Below are 18117 nucleotides of genomic sequence, written 5' to 3' on the forward strand. Positions count from 1 at the left end.
GGATTAACTCAGAGGAATGTCCCAGAATGAAATGAAGACTTCTCTTGCAATGTAAAGGTTTATCTAGTTTATAGATGGCAATTTTGAATAATCAGAGAAGACTGAAAAGGTCTTGGTCTGACAATTAAGATGTTTTGTCTAAAAAATCATAATCTCTAAAGACTAAAGACCCTAATTTTAAAAGACTAGATTCTCAGAGAATTCTGGAGTCACTGGGGGAAATAACTTTATCTGTTTTGACTTTACACTACTCCAAGCTTTCCTTTTTTGAAGTTGGAGAACTCACCTAAAAGAATAACAAAATATATTTAGAGGGTAAAAGGATGGGTTTTGATTTTGGTATTACAAAGTGGGATGGTCCATCACCATCACCACCACTAAAACATTATTAAAACACAAAAGTTAGGGAGGGAGGAAGAGGAGGTTAGGGCAAAATTAAAAATGGTAGTTTAACTTCAAGTAGTCAACACTAGGGTCTAATTTTCTCTCTTACTGCTGTTTTAGTTTTGGAAAGATTACTTCAAGGAAATATCCCTAAACTTTTTTCCTTGCTGATTATTGTATGCATTTAGGATGTGCATATGGGTATGGAAGTGTAAAATCTGACACTCATTTTATTGTTATACTTTTTCTGCTGATTTACTTTGCTCTTCTGTCATAACTAAATACTATGATATTTTTTTTTAAATTCTTCAAATTGGGTAAACAAAACACTTGGTTAAGTTATTGGTTTTTACTTTTGTTGAAAATAGCCAATAGTCAATATATTATTTTTGTTTGTTTGTTTTTGCTGAGGCAATTGGGGTTAAGTGACTTGCCCAGAGTCACACAGCTAGGAAGTGTTAAGTGTCTGAGGCCATATTTGAACTCAAGTTCTCCTGACTTCAGGGCTGGTGGTCCATCCACTGGGCCACCTAGTTGCCCCAATATATTATTTTTGTCTATATTTATGAAATACCATAGGATAGTAAGGCTAGACAGATGCTTTTATTTAAAATATTGCTATCACGAAAAATAAGTTTATAAAGTCATAACCATTTATAAATCCAATTTTTCACTCCAAAAATTTCAAAATACAGAGGAGTCTGGAGTTTGTATGAACAAATGAAAAAAATGCCAAGGTGGAAATGATGTTTTTTATGAATACATTATGGGTTATTGAAGTTAACTGAAGGAAATAATACATAAGAATAAAAAGAAATTCTGGTTATTTTATGTGATATATAAAATATTTGCAGCATATTGGAATATGAATATCTACCCTTATTTTTTAAGGACAACATAGGTCACAAAGTTGTCATATTGTGAGCAAATGTACTTTTTCGATGTGCCTTGTAACTATGACCATATTTTTGGAATTGTGCAGAAACTTTTCAAAATGTTTCTATTAAAATAAGGCTGATCAGTACATTGATATGTATCACCAGAGAGACTAATTACTTTTACCAATCTGTTTCTTATATATGAGCATATGCATATATTGGGAGAATATGTGCAAATCAGGGTGAAAGAAAACTAAATGAAACAAAAAGTTTGAATAGATCTCTGTAATTCAGAATTATATGATCTTTGCTGTTGATCCCAATCTTTCTTTCTTCAGATTTTACATTGAAAAAGTAGTAACCTTGCTTATCAAGCAATGGCATGAAGAGTTTTTATTTTTTGTTTTCTTTGAAGTAAGAATGATTTCATCTTACTAATCTACTTCCAAATAGTTTCAATATCTAATAAGGCCAATTTTACATTGAACATTAAAGAAAGGACTACATTTGTTCTCTAAGAAAAGGGTTTTACCAATGAGTTAATGATAAACATCATTATGCTGAAATAGAGTCTAAAAAAGGCATGATGTTCATAAACCCAGGAAAGCATAATTTATCTTCAGGTATTGATGCAAAGTTAAATCCAGCTATTGGGGATCTAACCGGTGGAAAATGACTTTTCTGCCAACATAAGGCTATGAATTAGATTTGATTTCAAGTGTCTAAAATTATTAATCTTTTTTTCTTTCCTCATGATCTTCTCATAACTTATGCAAAGATATTCATATACAGTCATGTAGGTAATAGGACAGAGTGTTAGACCTAAAGTCAGGAAGACCATACATCACAAATAGACGTTTACATCTCAATAGACAATAATTAGCTGTGTGACCTCCAACAAGTAAAGTGACCTCTCCAGGCCTCTGTTTCCTCATTTATAAGCTGATGATAACTTACTTTCCAGAGTTATTGTGACAAAGATAAATAATATTCTCACAACCTATTGGGAGGCTAAAATAATATCCTTACAAAGAAATTTGTAAATTGTTTTACACACCTTAAAGTGCTACCTAATTGCTAAATATAAATTATATGTGTGTGTGTATATATACATATATAGATATAAAATTATACAATGATATATGGCTGTGTGCATATATGTTTGTTTATATGTTTGCATGTGTGTGCATATACATGTATATATGTGTGCATATATATGCAAATGTGTACACATACACATGCACTACAGCATAAATGAAGAATTAGCATCTATAAATAAGGTCAACTTTTTTATTGTTTTATTTTTTCTGGTTATACATGTATATTAGCTTATTTAATGCACATTTCTTTATGAAACATATTGGGAGAAAAAGATCAAAACAAAAAGGAAAAAGCACAGAAGAGAAAAAAAGACAGAAAAAAGAAGTAACCATAGCATGTGTTGATTTACATTCAGTCTCCATAGTTCTTTCTTTGGACACAGAAGGCATTTTCCATCCAAAGTTCATTGGGATTGTAAGGCCACAATTGAAGAGATGAAATCTCATAGTGGTGAGACTTTGGAAGAATCACAGGATTATAGATTTAAAAGTTACAGAAATTTTAGATATTTTCTAATGCAACTTCCTCATTTTACTAATGAGAAAACATTAGAAATGTAAAGTTGCTTGCTGTAGGTCACATAAAATTATAGGTAATAGAACAAGGGTCTCTGATTCTAAATCACTTAAAAAATCTAACCCTTCTTATTAACATTCATAAAATCTTTTTTGTTTTTGTTTTTACTTATTTATTTGCTTATCTGATTAACAGTTTTATCCACAAAATTTATAATGGTAAATGAGTAAGGTATTCTACAGATAAAATTTTAGGTAACTCATACCTTGACAAGACATACGATTTTTGCGGAGATTATATCCCACTGTACACATACAAGTCCTTGTTGTTTCAGATGTTGGCAAACAAAGTTGAGAACAGCCACCATTATTTAATTGGCATGAATTGCTACCTAAAAAGAAAAAAAAAGGCCAAAAAATAGTTTTATCTTATTCTTATACGGTACTCAAATAATACATTGTGATGAGTTTCATAGTGCTGTCATTTCTTTGCTACTGGATAGCTCTTAATAGCACTGCATTTCATTTATTTGAATGGTTTAAATAGGCAGATAATGTTTCAAGTTTGTCATACATACAAACAAACAGAACACGGGAAACTCAAAACTTTTAACACAAAGATTCATTTTTTCAGAGACATTAGACAACTACTGTGCTTTAAAAGGACAGATACCAGAATTTTTTTTTTTTTTTGGTTTTATAAATGCTCTTCAACAATTTCATAATTTCTAATAAATAAATAATCCAAATGTGCCACATAAAGAGCTATTGAATAATATGGCTTAATCAAATGTAAACATTATACTATTAAAGGATATTTTATTAATTCATTTATTTTTAGAAAAGCAATAAAAAAAAATCACCATGCCTAAAACACAATCCTCTACAACTGTATTAAAACATACCTTTAAGACTCATCTATTTAACTGGCATAATAATTTTCTTTATTATAGTATAGTACCAATGATAAACATCAGTCAGGTAATCACAGGTAGGTATTCCATGGAGATGTCCTATAGAATTTACCTGGCCCAACTGGCTAATTAAAACTGATGGTATGAATTTAAATAATTTACAATCTCACCCAGCAAGTTCATTAACTATCCAATTTTTATAGCATTTTTATTATGCTAGGACATGGAATGCCATTTGCAGCATGTTCAGGCGATGATACAAAGTGCAGTAAATCCAGTGAGATTTACAAAGCATGATGAAAAGCTATATATCAATATCACTCTATGGAAAATGCAAAATACCAATGCAGCTCATTATTTCTTATCTCCTGAACTCAAGATAGTCTGATGGGATTTAATTGTTCAATCGAACCTGTCAAAACCTCTGTCATTTTGGAAGCATGAAGTACTCTTAACTTCTGGGACTCTACATCAGAAGATCTCAACTTCTACTTATTTCCTGTACCTGACACTAAATATTCAGTGCTAAAATTCAGAACATGTGGGACCATATTTTAAGTGTTCAGATTGCTCTTCAATTTTAAAAGTTACTTTATTCATCTCATAAACTAAGACCGCTTGATTCCTTTTTCCTTTCTACTCCTAAGGAAAAGCTTCATATTCGAACAAGGGAAACTAGAATTTCTAGTGAGTCTTTAAAAGTAATTTTGACAGCTAAAGTCTACTGTATTTTTAAACACACAACAACTTTATATTTGTTGTTTTTCACCTTTAAATTTCATTTATAAAAAAAGAATATGACATTTGGGGCAAGGGTGTAGAAGCTCTCTTTTCCCTCTCTATCTGTGATTACACTGGTTTGGGAAAACCTCAATAAACAAAATCATTCCACTGACTCATATAAACAACTGTATACAACTTAAGTGTGTTTGGTTGGTGATTTTTTCAAAGGTCACACAGCCTTCTGTTAGAGGCAGAACTTGAATCCATGTCCTTATGACTCTGAAGTCAATTTTCCATTAACTCTGCAATTGTCCTTAATCTGGGTCTTAGGAGTTCTTTTTTTCTTTGTTTATTTTTTAATATGTTTTAATAACTAAATTTCAGTTTTGTGGGTCTTTTTTGAAGTACTATGTATTTCAGCTTAGCACTAAGAACACTATTCTGAGCAGAGCTTTATAAACTTTAACAAAATGCCAAAGGAATGTAGGACACAAAATCCTGTGCTTTGTTAACTTACCCAATTTCTTAAACTTGGCTCATGACCCCATATGGGGTCTTACAGCTCATTGTGCAGATCATGAAATTATGATTTGTTATCAGCAAATGTTTGATTTGTATACCTATTTTCCTGGAGTCAAAAAATTTCTTGGGCAAAAAGGGATCATGAATGGAAAAAGTTTAAGAACCTGTATATAGACATGCCTATTGGCTAAGCATTATAAAATACTATTCAGAATAGTAGTTGTTTTGCCTCTAAACAAAAACTTTGTTTTTAAGAAAATGGGAGGACTAAAATACAGCTTAGAGGATTCAGCAGCATGGCACTGAGGAAAAAAGAGGAGAGAAGTCACAGAGTTCAACTGCCTCTCAATCTCCTTGTATCATTATCATCCTCTCACATGAAGGGATCAATTCTACTAATCAGAATTAGATCCTCAGCAACCACTAGCAGGTAGCTGTCATTAACAAGCAAAGATCAATGCAGAACTGCCAGTTATGGGAAGTCAAGGTTTCAGAAGCACAAGGCAGTTTGAGAAGGGAGCAAGTGGTTAAGGGAGATGGCTTTTGAGCATGGGTTTAGAATTTCTGAACCACAGCACCAAGGAGTGGTGCTAGTATACCCTGTAAGTACTAGTAATTGTTTAGCAACAAGGTTTCCGTGGCAGGGGAGAAAACACACACACACACACACACACACACACACACACACACACACACACCATACTTATTTGAATCTATATTATTAATATTTTGTCTATGATTTTCTTAAGCCTCAATAATAAATCAAGGCCTGATTTGTATTATTTGCAAATTTACAAGGAATAAATGCTTATACTGAAAACTGAACAATTAGTTCTCACAAGCTGGTTCAAGTTGGTCCCAGAATACCCGTATATTAAATAAAGACTTATAAAAATGGATTTTGCCAAATTCTTACAAATCTAAATAAATAAGCAAATGGAAATGAAAAGAAGAGATAGACAATTACCTTCTATCTACAAAAATACATACATGCACACATACATATGTAAATATGCATGTACATATTCTACATATATCTAAAGTGTAGGGAAAACTACAGCTATAGAAATACTCAAAAATTCATAGGAGAATAAAATTTACACAAACAAATGGCCAATAAGCCAAAAGTCTCAAGTGATAATACAAATTATACAAAATTTGAATAAGAAACAAAAGTGAAATCAAGCCCAAAACAGAAAGCAAATTTGATGTCATATGTATCAATGAGTTTGATGAGGGATTTGTTCCTAAAATACAACACAGGAACGATATTCCCTGTTTAAAAGTAAAAAGACAGGCAGGTAAGTGGGGTGAGGGGTGGGAAGGGGCAACATAGTAGACAAAAATACATTCACATTAGGAAATTTAGGAACCATAGATAAGAAGCACAATAGAAGATATTTAAGTAAAGATCAATAGAAGCAGAAACAATAAAATGCGTAAGTAATTAAGAGTAGATCACATAGTCAATACTTTCTTTTTTTCTCATTCATTTATTGAATCCTGATGTGGAAATGTGATGTGATAGTAATAAAAGACTTCATTTATCCAGACAAGTGATGTATTTTTCTTTCTCTGCCAAAGGCAAAGAAGTTTATTTTTTATTATATTACTATACAATTATTAATTTAATTATTAAATCAAATTCATAAATATAAATAAATACATGCTTAGATATTATAGTTATAAATAACAAATAAAATTTATGATAACAAATGGCAGAAACAACATAAAGTCACTTAACTCTTATGAGCTTTCTATTTTATCTAGTAAAATAGAATAATATCCTAGAAAGGAGAAACAAAAATAGTAAAGGGAGTTGAAATTTAAGACAAGTAGAGGTAGAAGGACAATACTAAAATGTTGTTAACAAATTCAAGTTGCTAAGACCAAATTCTATCTCAAGGCATTGAAAGAATTGTAGGATGTCATAGAGACACTGAACTTTTAAAAATAGTGAACAGAAAAGGTTAAAAATTTCTTGATTTAAAAAAAAGAAAAACAGAAAAAAAATTAATCAGCAAGCTATAAATTCATTACAACTTCAGTTATTGGCAAAATGATTAAATTTATTAAAACAAATATGATCAATGATGGTCTTTAAATAGAAACAATAATTATAAAAATTTCAGTATGAGTAAATCAATAACTTATGCCAGAAATTAGGTTTAAACCAGCATCCTATACCATGTAGCACATTAATTTCAGAATATAGATGTGACATTATGATAAAATTATCTAAGAATAATATCAAGTTCTTTTCATAACTGCTTAGCATATCAGATAGAAAATACTTAACAAATGCATGCTGATGGATTAATAGAACATGCAAAGAAAATGAAACAATTCATATTTATATTTGAAGCATTTAGCATAGTGCCTGACACATGTTAGACCTTATATAAAAGCTAGCAATTGTTATTATTTCTATTTTTGTTGTAATAATTACATTTATATTTTCTTTAAACAGTTATCCAAGGTTTGATTCATTTTGCCAAATATTAAGGACCAATTCTGTACAGGGCACTGCACTCTATCTATGAGAAACAAAAATACAATCTAATGACAGGAAGAGTAAGTGAGCAAATAACCAGCATGCAGAAGAAGATAAATCATCAAGGAAAGATCTAAACAAATCGACTATAAAAATTTTTAGGCCTGCAAGAGAGAAGGAGAATGGAAGTAAAGTGATTTAATGAAGGTTTCAAGGACAAGATAAGATTTGGATTGAGAACCTAAAAGAAGGGAAAGTTATCAGAAGAAGGATAGGATGAGGATTTCATTTCATATACCAAAAATTATTTCAATAAAATAATGGGAAAGGATAGGAATAGAACAAGGAATGTTGAGCAGTAAAGAATGTTTGAATAGGTATGAATGGGAATAACCTGAGAGAAAGCTAGATAAATAGTACTTGAAACCACATTATTGAAGGCCATGAATTTGAAAACAAGAAGTTTTAGTTTATTCCATAGGAAAGAGGAACAAGTGAAATTGTTTCTTTTAAGTTGAGGAATGATATAATCATTATAGTTAGAAATGTGGAGAATTTATTGGATTATTGGAGATTGGATAATGAAAGTTTCAGAGGTTTCAGAATTGAAAGCTTTTTAATCTTCTTATTAAAGTATTGGATTTTTTTTTTTTTGCCCCACTACCATCATTTTTGGTATATTCCTACCATTGAACCATCCTTATGATAACAACAACCACAACAAAAGTTAAGTAAAATCAATAAGACCTCTTTGGCCTCATATGCAAATTATTCAATATTTACACCTGTAGTGACCCCACCTGTGTAATGGTGGGAGGTGAAATGCACTTCATTACCTCTTCTGGTCTAAAATCGATCATTGCATTTAATGAAAAATGAGAATAAGGAAATGTTATTGCAACAAATTGTAACAAACATTAAGATTAAAAAAAAAAAAACAGAATCAAAGAAGGAAAGTGATCTAATCTAACTTACTTTCTTCTTTCTTTTTTACTCTGGACTCAATTAAGAATCCATATACAATGTCTGTCCTAGTTATATGCATTGATAGAATCACTCCATATTATCCAGCCAATGAAATATCACAGCGTGGGCTAGATGTATTTTCCTTTCATTCACTTTTTATCTGTTTGCATAGTTAGGTTAAGTTGTTCAATTGACTACAGACCTACTTTAGCAGACTTTATAATGTTCTAAGTTTTGGCACAATCAGCACAATGTCATCAGTGAACAGATGCTACATGACCTTGGCTCAAGAAATTGCATAGATGCCAACAAACTAGAGTTGCAGGTCATCCAAAGGCAATGGAAAAACACATTATAGGCGTGAGTATGTAACATAGCTCCAAAGGAAGAAATGCAAGGAGGACTGCAACATGTGACTGAAGGAGTAAGTGGACAGTTTAGGAAGAGTAAAGGATATTCATCAGATAGCTTGCTTGCTGTGCAATAGTGTCTTGCAATGCAAAGGAGGGCTCAAGGACACTGAGTTGACCCTGTGTACCATTTTCCAGAAGTCATGGAAAAAATCCCTCAGAATAAGAAGAAATGTATGGTTTATGTGCTGCATGGAAGGCACACACTATTGAGAAATATTGCGTAGGAATTTGCACAATGGAAACTGGCACATCTATCATGAGGAGGGATAATTAGAACTAGAATTTTGAGGAGGAGACAGAGATATACATAGTAATTTGCCAATAAAGTTCTTATAGATGATAATTGAAGTCTTGAGAGTATTAGAGGAGGAATGCTTAGAGATCAGGCAAAAAGTGTAGTGAGAAAACAGAAGAAAACTTAGGTATTTAGGTATTTTTGATGTTATAGAAAAGGTAGATATTGTAGTCCTATTTAAGTATTTTTTAATGCAAGAGAGATGTTTTTAAAATGTGTGTTCAATGCAATTATCCTATAGCAAATCAGAGTGCTTTGTTTTTACTTTAGGAAAACCCAAATTCTCCTAAATTACCTAAACTGGAGCCATGTTTCAGGTAACAAATGGAAAAAAAATAGCCTATTCATCTATCTGATCTCAAAGGGTCTAATTTCTACCCAGAGAATAGCTCACTCAACACCCAAAAAATATGTTATTACTTTTAAATCTCTCTAATCATTTTCTAAGCTGAACTTAGCCATATCATTCATTGGGTCACCAAGACACGGAGTTAAGTAATATCACCCTGCAGTAGCATTTACTTCATTTACTGCCTATTTCTCTTGAGTTCCATTTTTTTGTTTAGTTCACTAAAGTGTATTACCTCCAAAATCCTCTCTGAAGATTATCAGAATAGTTAAAAACAAAGTGGTTGCACTTCCATTAATTGTGAAAAATAAAAAGAACCTAAAATATAATAGAATTTATGATGATAAAATCAAACTACAACTAAAGCACCAATGCTTGCATTATTCATCATAGAATGAAAAAAGGAAATTGGAGAAATCAGTATGAATCTAACTGTACCAGGTAGGTTTGGAAACGATAGAGCTCAGAGAAAACAACAAAACCAGAAACACATAACTCTGCATGCAGAGACTTTGGCACAGTATAGAATCTACAATTATGTATAAGCATTCTTAATGGTTATGAGTTTTGGCATGATTTAGACTGCTTTGCTTTCCAAGAATGAGCTTTATTTAAAAAAAAAAAAAAAAAAGAATTCCATAACTGACATATCTGGGAAGTAATGTGTGACAGTAGGTAGTGGTGTAGTTTGGAGGGAAAAATCTATTCGTTTATTCGCTGTTTCCTTAGTGTACAGATGATAGACAGCCTATTAAAATAAATGGAAAAAATAATGCTATATAATATAATATATAATGGTAAGACAAATATCTTTATGTCAATGTCTCTTGAAACAGAAAAAAATATTAGGTGCTTCAAGAAAATAATTGTTGACAGTGATATCTACATAACATAGACAATAGTTTAGATTCAGCTGTCTAATGTCCCTTTCATATTTTAAATTCTCTCCTTTAGTGATTCTAATATTGTGAATTGGTACTGGGTTAACCTATGCCCCAAATTTTACACAGAGGATACCCATTTGACTAACAAGATGTGTCAACTTTCTAGTGATCTATGTCAAAATGATAAATGCAGTGGCTAATTGTACTTTGGAATCCAAGGAGATAGTAATGTTAACACCTTAAATAGTCTTAAATTGCACATATTTCATACTAATGGAGCTTTTAAGCTACCTGCAGTGATCCTGTTAATGGGATTGTCTTGAATATTGATGCTTTTATCAGTATATTCTTTGGGAGATTATGCTGTTGTCACATTAATGCAAGCTCAGTTAAAGTATACCATGGATTTTCAAGAACAATGAGTTGGAGGGAATGATTTCTCAGGGCAAAGAATGTTCACTTGGGCCAAAGAGATCAAGTCTTTAGGATCAAAGGTTATGGAAATCATGGTAACAAAAGCAAAAGGAATCATGACCTTGCTAAGTATGTTTTTCTACCCTTTCATAAATATTTTTAGTAGAATTGCATATAGAAGAAAAAAAAAGTGAAGCACTTTCTGTTGTTACAGTTCTAGAACAAATGTTTATTTACCCTTAAGTAAACATGGAAATTTACAAATACAATGTCAGAAGTATATCATGATGAAATTTATCTTTAGAAACTTGAATGAATCTCATTTATTAATATAGTTTTAGAACAAGACACATAATAATGACTTGAATTTGTATTCTCAATTGTATTTCATTTCAGTTCTAAGTGCTTATTAAAAGGTTTCTATTAACCTATTGATATAAAATCATTTGTGAGAAAAGAAGAGAGCCCTTGAACTTTGAAATGCAAAAACAAGGAAGAGAAATATTCTAGGATATTAGGATGATATAGTACGAAGGAGGGATCTGCTTGGAGATGTATTACTGGGGAAGTAGTTGGACAGAGTTGAGCTAGGGAAAAAGCTTGCCTGCGGTGAAACAGAATACTTCCTGTTTTAATTAATTATTCTTGGTAGGTTGTAGTTGCTGGACTTCTTTGAGAAGAAAATGGAGAATCATATGAGGATCTTTACAAAGAAAGCCCCAAATGGGGGCAAAGAGTCAGACATGACTAGAATGATTAAAGAGCAATAATATTGTTGCTGTTTGATAAAGAAATAAAAGTGCTGTTAAGGATTTTAATTTTTCCTATATATCCGCTTCTATTCACTCACATAGTTATTATCCTGAAACAGACTTTTATCCTCTCGATCTAGACTATTGTAATAGACTGCTAACTGGTCTTCCTGCCTCAAGTCTTTCCCTATTAGAATTTATCCTCCACTCATCTGACAAAGTGATTTTCTAAAATGCAGGTCTGTTAGTGTTATTCTCAAACACGATATATTTCAATGCCTCCCTTACTACTTTCAGGGTTAAAAATAAAATGTTTTGGTATTTAAAGTTTTTCCTTTCTAACCTTTCCAAACCTACAAATTACTCTTCTTAAAATCTATGATTCAACACCACAAGCCCTCTTCCTGTTTCTTGCATTTCCAATCTCATGACTGACCTTTTCTTTGTTTGTATGCTCTCCATACCTAGGATATTCTTTCTTCCTAATCTCTGCCTCCCAACTCCCCTAGTTTCCTTCAAAACTTAAGTTTACCTTTCTTTTTATTTTTCTTGCATAGCAAAATGCCTCACATATAGCAAGATTTCAATAAATTCTTATTGACTGGCTGACCATACAAAATCCTGATTGCCCAATCCTTATTATATCTCTGAATATCAAATATGGTTTATGATAATATTAATTAGTTCTATACTGGAAAATATATATATATTTTTTAATATTGCAATACTTTTATTTCATAATATTGTGATAAAATCTATACAAATATAGGAATCACAATCCTTTTATATGTATCCTATATCTACTTAAGTGTTAGAAATTTAATGTTTTTAACGTGAAAAATGTGGCATTATTGAAATGCTGGAAGATACACTTTCCTGAGTTAAACTCTTGACTCAGTCATTCAATAGCCGTGTGATCCTGGGAAAGTCATTTAATTTTGTTTGCCTCAGTTCTGTCATCTATAAAAATGAGCTGAAGAAGGAAATGGCAAACAACTCCAGTATTTTTGTCAAGAAAACCCCAAATAGGATCGTGAAAAAGACTTAACTGAAAATGGCTAAACATCAGTATAGCCCTATCCTAGAGTCATTCCTAGAAAAATGGGGGAGAGGAGGAAGGAGAAATGAAAGAAAAGAATGGTAATGAAAAAACTGGGGTAAAGAAATATAATGGTTAAGGATATTTTCTCAATGGCAAATTTAAGAAAGTCTATAGTAGAGTGGAATAATTGGATTTTGAGTTAAAATACATGGGTACTATTTTTGATTCTGACTCTGTGATCCTGGGCAGTATGTAAATTCTTTGAACCTCAATTTAACAATTTGTAAAATGAGTGTTAGTATAAGAATACTTAAACAGCCTACCTATTGGGTAGGAGTGGGAGGAACTTGTTTGTAGATCTTAGAGAGTTCTTATGAAAGTTATAAAATTATTATTAAACTTAGATTAAAACATTTTTCTAAAAACATGACATTTTAATGAAATATCTGCTTCACATCAGTTATTTTCTATCATTGAGACAAGAGATTTTCAAAACAAATTTTTATTCCATGCCTAATTTAAGTCAGGGAAAATGAAATTTTGGCCTAGGTACTTACTGAGGGCTTATAAGCTTGATGCTTAATTGTTAAACAATTCCAGAGATTCTTACCTGACAGCTGCCAAATATCATTAACAACCATGAGCATCCCCTCTTCATCCCTGCTGTTCAGTCAGGTGAATTTCTGTGGCCTGGAGACTGCCTTCAAAGCCCTACCTGGGTATAACTATTTTCTTTCCTTCTTTCCACCAACCCTACTTTTCTTCCCATCAGTCTACTTTCTGCTATTTGTCTCCCTAGAGAGAGAAGGAATTGGTCTGAGAAGGTATGAGAAAAGTGGTTTTTGTTTGTGCATTTTATGGAGCATCTTTTTTTAACAGAGATTAGAGATTTTTAGAGTAAGATCTAAGGAGGAATTAGCAGGTGTGAGGCAACACTGATTGGCATCAAAGAGCTATTTGGGCACTATTACAAGCCCACCTATGTAAACCATCTGCTTTGCTTTCTCACTCCATTTCATTGCATATCATTTGGACAAGGAAAATGAAGCAGGAAAATCACTAGAAAAAATATTTAGGGACAAATAATATAGTAATTTGGATGCACAAGTCTTCCTGTTGACATTAAAGGCCCTAGTGCCTGTGCTATCTTGATCTTATAACTAGCACAATGTTGTGCTTTGTTTTACAGGATATTCCTTTCTTTTTTTCCAATAAAGACTCAGATAAAAAGGTCTTTTGAAGATCTGATTAATTAAAATTCCCCAGGCTTCTTAGCCAATGTTTTGAAAGCTAATCGTGTACATTATATTAAAGACATCCCTTCTGTAGAAAGACAGCAATTTTTTTGTGCTTGCAGATAATCATGAGAGGAAATATGTTCTTTCAATTGTTCATCTGAAAAAATAATGTGAAAGAAGATTGCGTTGTGTGCTCCAAAGGCAGCTTGAAGACATTGTAGTGTGACTTACCTCGCTGAGCTTCTTTATCATACACTTTCATATGCACAACCCCTGAAGTCTTATTCCGGAGGACAGTGGGGTTCCTTCCATCTCTTTTGCTGCAGGTGCCCAGCTGAGCTAAGTTTTGGTCTGCCCACCACAGCTTTTTATCTGGAAAAATGGCAGGGTATTTTTTTAAAAAAGATAATTATCTTATTAAATAACGATAAACAGTTGATACATTGTAATCTTTTTTCATTTGTTTTGTTATAATCCAAAACTACATTTCTAAGGAAAACACTGAAAGTCATTTTAATGTCCAAAAAAACTAATGAGCATAACATGTTATTATTCACAACTACTCTCCCCCATCCATCCAATTAAAGAAGCTTGATTTTGCTATTCCCCAAAGAAGACAATAGTCACAAAGAAAAGTACATTTCAAATGAATTGTAAATAGAGATTCTTAGAGACAAATAGAATTTAGCACTAATCTACTTTTTGTTGTTGCTGTTGTTAATATAACAAGTGAATAACAAACCTAACATAATACCCCCAACCCCAAGAAAAAACTCAAATAAAATTAAATTAGATATTGTTTCCTATCCTTGTCATTATTCTCAGCTTACTAATTATTCTGGGTTGGTATCTGTCTCATCTCACTAATATTGATGTGGGAAAGATTCCTTTCTAGATTCCCACCCTCTCCTAGTTACTAATGTAAATTACCCTTTAACTCACAAATCCTGGTCCCTTTGAATTCCAAGAGAAGATGAGGACCTGTCCCAGCCCCACCCAGATCTGAGCCAACTTTGGGGCTACACCCAAAAGCCCCTCGAGCTAAATCTCCTATTATAAGAAGGCCATGCTGGAAACCCCTCTTTGCAGAGATTCCAAACATGGTAGCCATGTGAGGACCCTCTGTCCACTGGACACTTTGTCCAGTGCCCTCCTTATCTCTATCTTCACCTATCTCCTTACTTCCAAACCCAACTCTTTTGTCAATCTAGCTCTCCTGGCCAATAAATGCTTTTATTGGGGACTCGGCCGCTACTAGACCTCATTTACCGCCGTATACTTGCGCCGAATCCAAGGGGGTTGCAGGGGAGCTTTGCTTGACTCCCTATACCCCATAGGGACCCCAAATCTAGACCTCAACAATATTACTTCCTGCTATAACAGGATTTTCAGTAATTGTAAACAATTAACAGCTTATTGATTTACATATATCATCCTTATTATTCTGTATGTTTTAAAATTTAAAGGAACTTAAGAAATTAAAATTTGAAATAAAAAGTGTCAAAGTGTCTCCAACAAATTAAATCAATTTTTAGTTTATATATAACAACATTGTGTTCCTGATAATAAGCCCAAGGGTTTTAGGGTTCATAAAATGCAAGAATCACCTTCCTGTGGTGACTATAGTATATTTTATGACATAGATTCCACCTAATGAAAAAAAATATTAGATTTTTATTTGACTGAGACTAACATAGAGTGAGGTTGGGTGGGGAAGTGCAGAAGGTAGGAAGGAATCCCCATTAAACTTAGAAAAGTAGAAAGGAATTCTTATTCTAGTTATACAAAATAAAACAAAACAAAAACCAAACCTATTAGTCATGGACCAGTATTCATTATTTAGATGGAAGATAGTTGGCATTGATACTAAGATCATATCCCAACTTTCATTTGCAGATGAAATAGTGTACAATTTTTAATGGGATCTTTGATTCTTATAATAAACTCTTCCATAGAAGTTTTGAAATGAAAATAAATCTACCTCATCACTGCTCTAATTCTGAGTTTTCTAATTTGTCATTTCAATTCTCATTCCTATTCTCCCACGATACTTACTAAACTTGATTTCTACCATTATATTAGTGGTTTCTCTCATTCATTGTGCCATTTTTACTCTCTGAATTACATGAGATTCCCTCCAATGTGATTTCTTGACTCCATCATTCCTTCGATGTTTTGCAAAGCCTACTTTGACAAATGGAACACTCTCATTGCATATGTTTAAATGTCCTGATGCAAAACCAAAAAAATTTGTGTTCAATCATTAACATGTATTGTTAAGTGCCTACTCTGTGGCAGGTATTGTGCTATGTGCAGGGGGATAAAATGACAACAAAATATACATAATATATATATAGATGGTATCATATATGTTAATATTTACACACATAAAGAATACAAATATAGATTTGAGAACGTAGATGTTAACAGGTAGAGAATCAGGAAAGGATTAATGGAGAGGGTGATGCTTGAAGTGAACTTTGAAGGAAATCAGGACTTTCAAAGCAAAAAGATGAGGAGGAAGAATATTCAAGATACAAAGGAAGATACAAGATGGTATATAGTGAGGAAGAGCAAGTAGACCAATATTGCTGGACTATTGGGTTTATGGAAAGGAAAACTGTATAAGAACTTGAAAAGGTAAAGGAAAAGGTCATGAAGACCTTTAAATAACAAATATAAAAGTTTGTATTTGAACTTAGAGGTTCCTAGAGGACAGCACTGTTTAGGCCTATCTCATAGTTTCTTGGAATGACACTCTACTTTTCTAAACTTCTACTAGAACCTTAATATGGATATATGAGAGCATTTCAGATATGATAATACAACAGTTACCTATGTTAAATATCTTTGGATAAATGCACAATTCTGTATCACTATATAATGGAACATAGAAACACAATAATAGAAATAATACCAAATTTTTATTAGATATGGCAAAAACGAAGAAAAACTTTAAAATTTTGGTTACTCTATGATTTTATTCAAAAGCTGAAGCTAATCACTGAAATGTGCTAGGAATATGACAAGGCATTACCAATAATGTCTCTTAGATATAAATGTATTATGTTCTTGCCAAAAAAAAAAAAAAAAGAATTCTGAAACTCTCAGAGTATATACAAATGTGATTAACATATGTATTTATATATACATGAACACATATATATGAATATTGATAGTTTTGTAAAGAAAACTATATTTTACCAGTTCAAAGAAATGTTGGAAAAGAAAAGATATTCAATTAACTCAAAAGCAACTTAACTAATGTTTTCTTACACTTAAAAAAAACATCCCAACACTACCTGATAACTATAGTAAATATTGTTTTTTTTTTTTTTTTTTTTTGTCTTTTTTTTTTATTTATTTATTTTTTTTTTTAATTTTTTATTTAATAATTACATTATATTGACACTCATTTCTGTTCCGATTTTTTTTTCCCCTCCCTCCCTCCACCCCCTCCCCTAGATGGCAAGCAGTCCTTTATATGTTGGATATGTTGCAGTATATCCTAGATACAATATATGTTTGCAGAACCGAACAGTTCTCTTGTTGCGTAGGGAGAATTGGATTCAGAAGGTATAAATAATCCGGGAAGAAAAACAAAAATGCAGATAGTTCACATTCGTTTCCCAGTGTTCTTTCTTTGGGTGTAGCTGCTTTTGTCCGTCATTTATCAATTGAAACTCAGGTCTCTTTGTCAAAGAAATCCACTTCCATCAAAATATGTCCTCATACAATATCGTTGTCGAAGTGTATAATGATCTCCTGGTTCTGCTCATTTCACTTAGCATCAGTTCATGTAGGTCTCTCCAAGCCTCTCTGTATTCATCCTGCTGGTCATTTCTTACAGAACAATAATATTCCATAACATTCATATACCACAATTTACCCAGCCATTCTCCAATTGATGGGCATCCATTCATTTTCCAGTTTCTAGCCACTACAAACAGGGCTGCTACAAACATTTTGGCACATACAGGTCCCTTTCCCTTCTTTAGTATTTCTTTGGGATATAAGCCCAATAGAAACACTGCTGGATCAAAGGATATGCACATTTTGATAATTTTTTGGGCATAATTCCAGATTGCTCTCCAGAATGGTTGGATTCGTTCACAACTCCACCAACAATGCATTAGTGTCCCAGTTTTCCCGCATCCCCTCCAACATTCATCATTATTTTTTCCTGTCATCTTAGCCAATCTGACAGGTGTGTAGTGGTATCTCAGAGTTGTC

At 32.4% G+C, this 18117-nt stretch overlaps 1 protein-coding gene across 1 annotated transcript in view; it reads right to left on the bottom strand.

Annotated features, from left to right (window-relative positions):
* LRP1B (LDL receptor related protein 1B) overlaps positions 1-18117 on the bottom strand; it is a 2056943-nt gene that overhangs the window by 688012 nt on the left and 1350814 nt on the right. Inside the window, exons 33-34 of the mRNA XM_051990638.1 lie at positions 14116-14256; positions 3145-3270 (exon numbers count right to left, since the gene is read on the bottom strand). Of these exons, the coding sequence (XP_051846598.1) occupies positions 3145-3270; positions 14116-14256 (267 nt within the window). The remainder of the gene's footprint in view (positions 1-3144; positions 3271-14115; positions 14257-18117) is intronic.

The sequence above is a fragment of the Antechinus flavipes genome, chromosome 3 (genome assembly GCF_016432865.1).
Source record: "Antechinus flavipes isolate AdamAnt ecotype Samford, QLD, Australia chromosome 3, AdamAnt_v2, whole genome shotgun sequence".
NCBI lineage: Eukaryota > Metazoa > Chordata > Mammalia > Dasyuromorphia > Dasyuridae > Antechinus > Antechinus flavipes.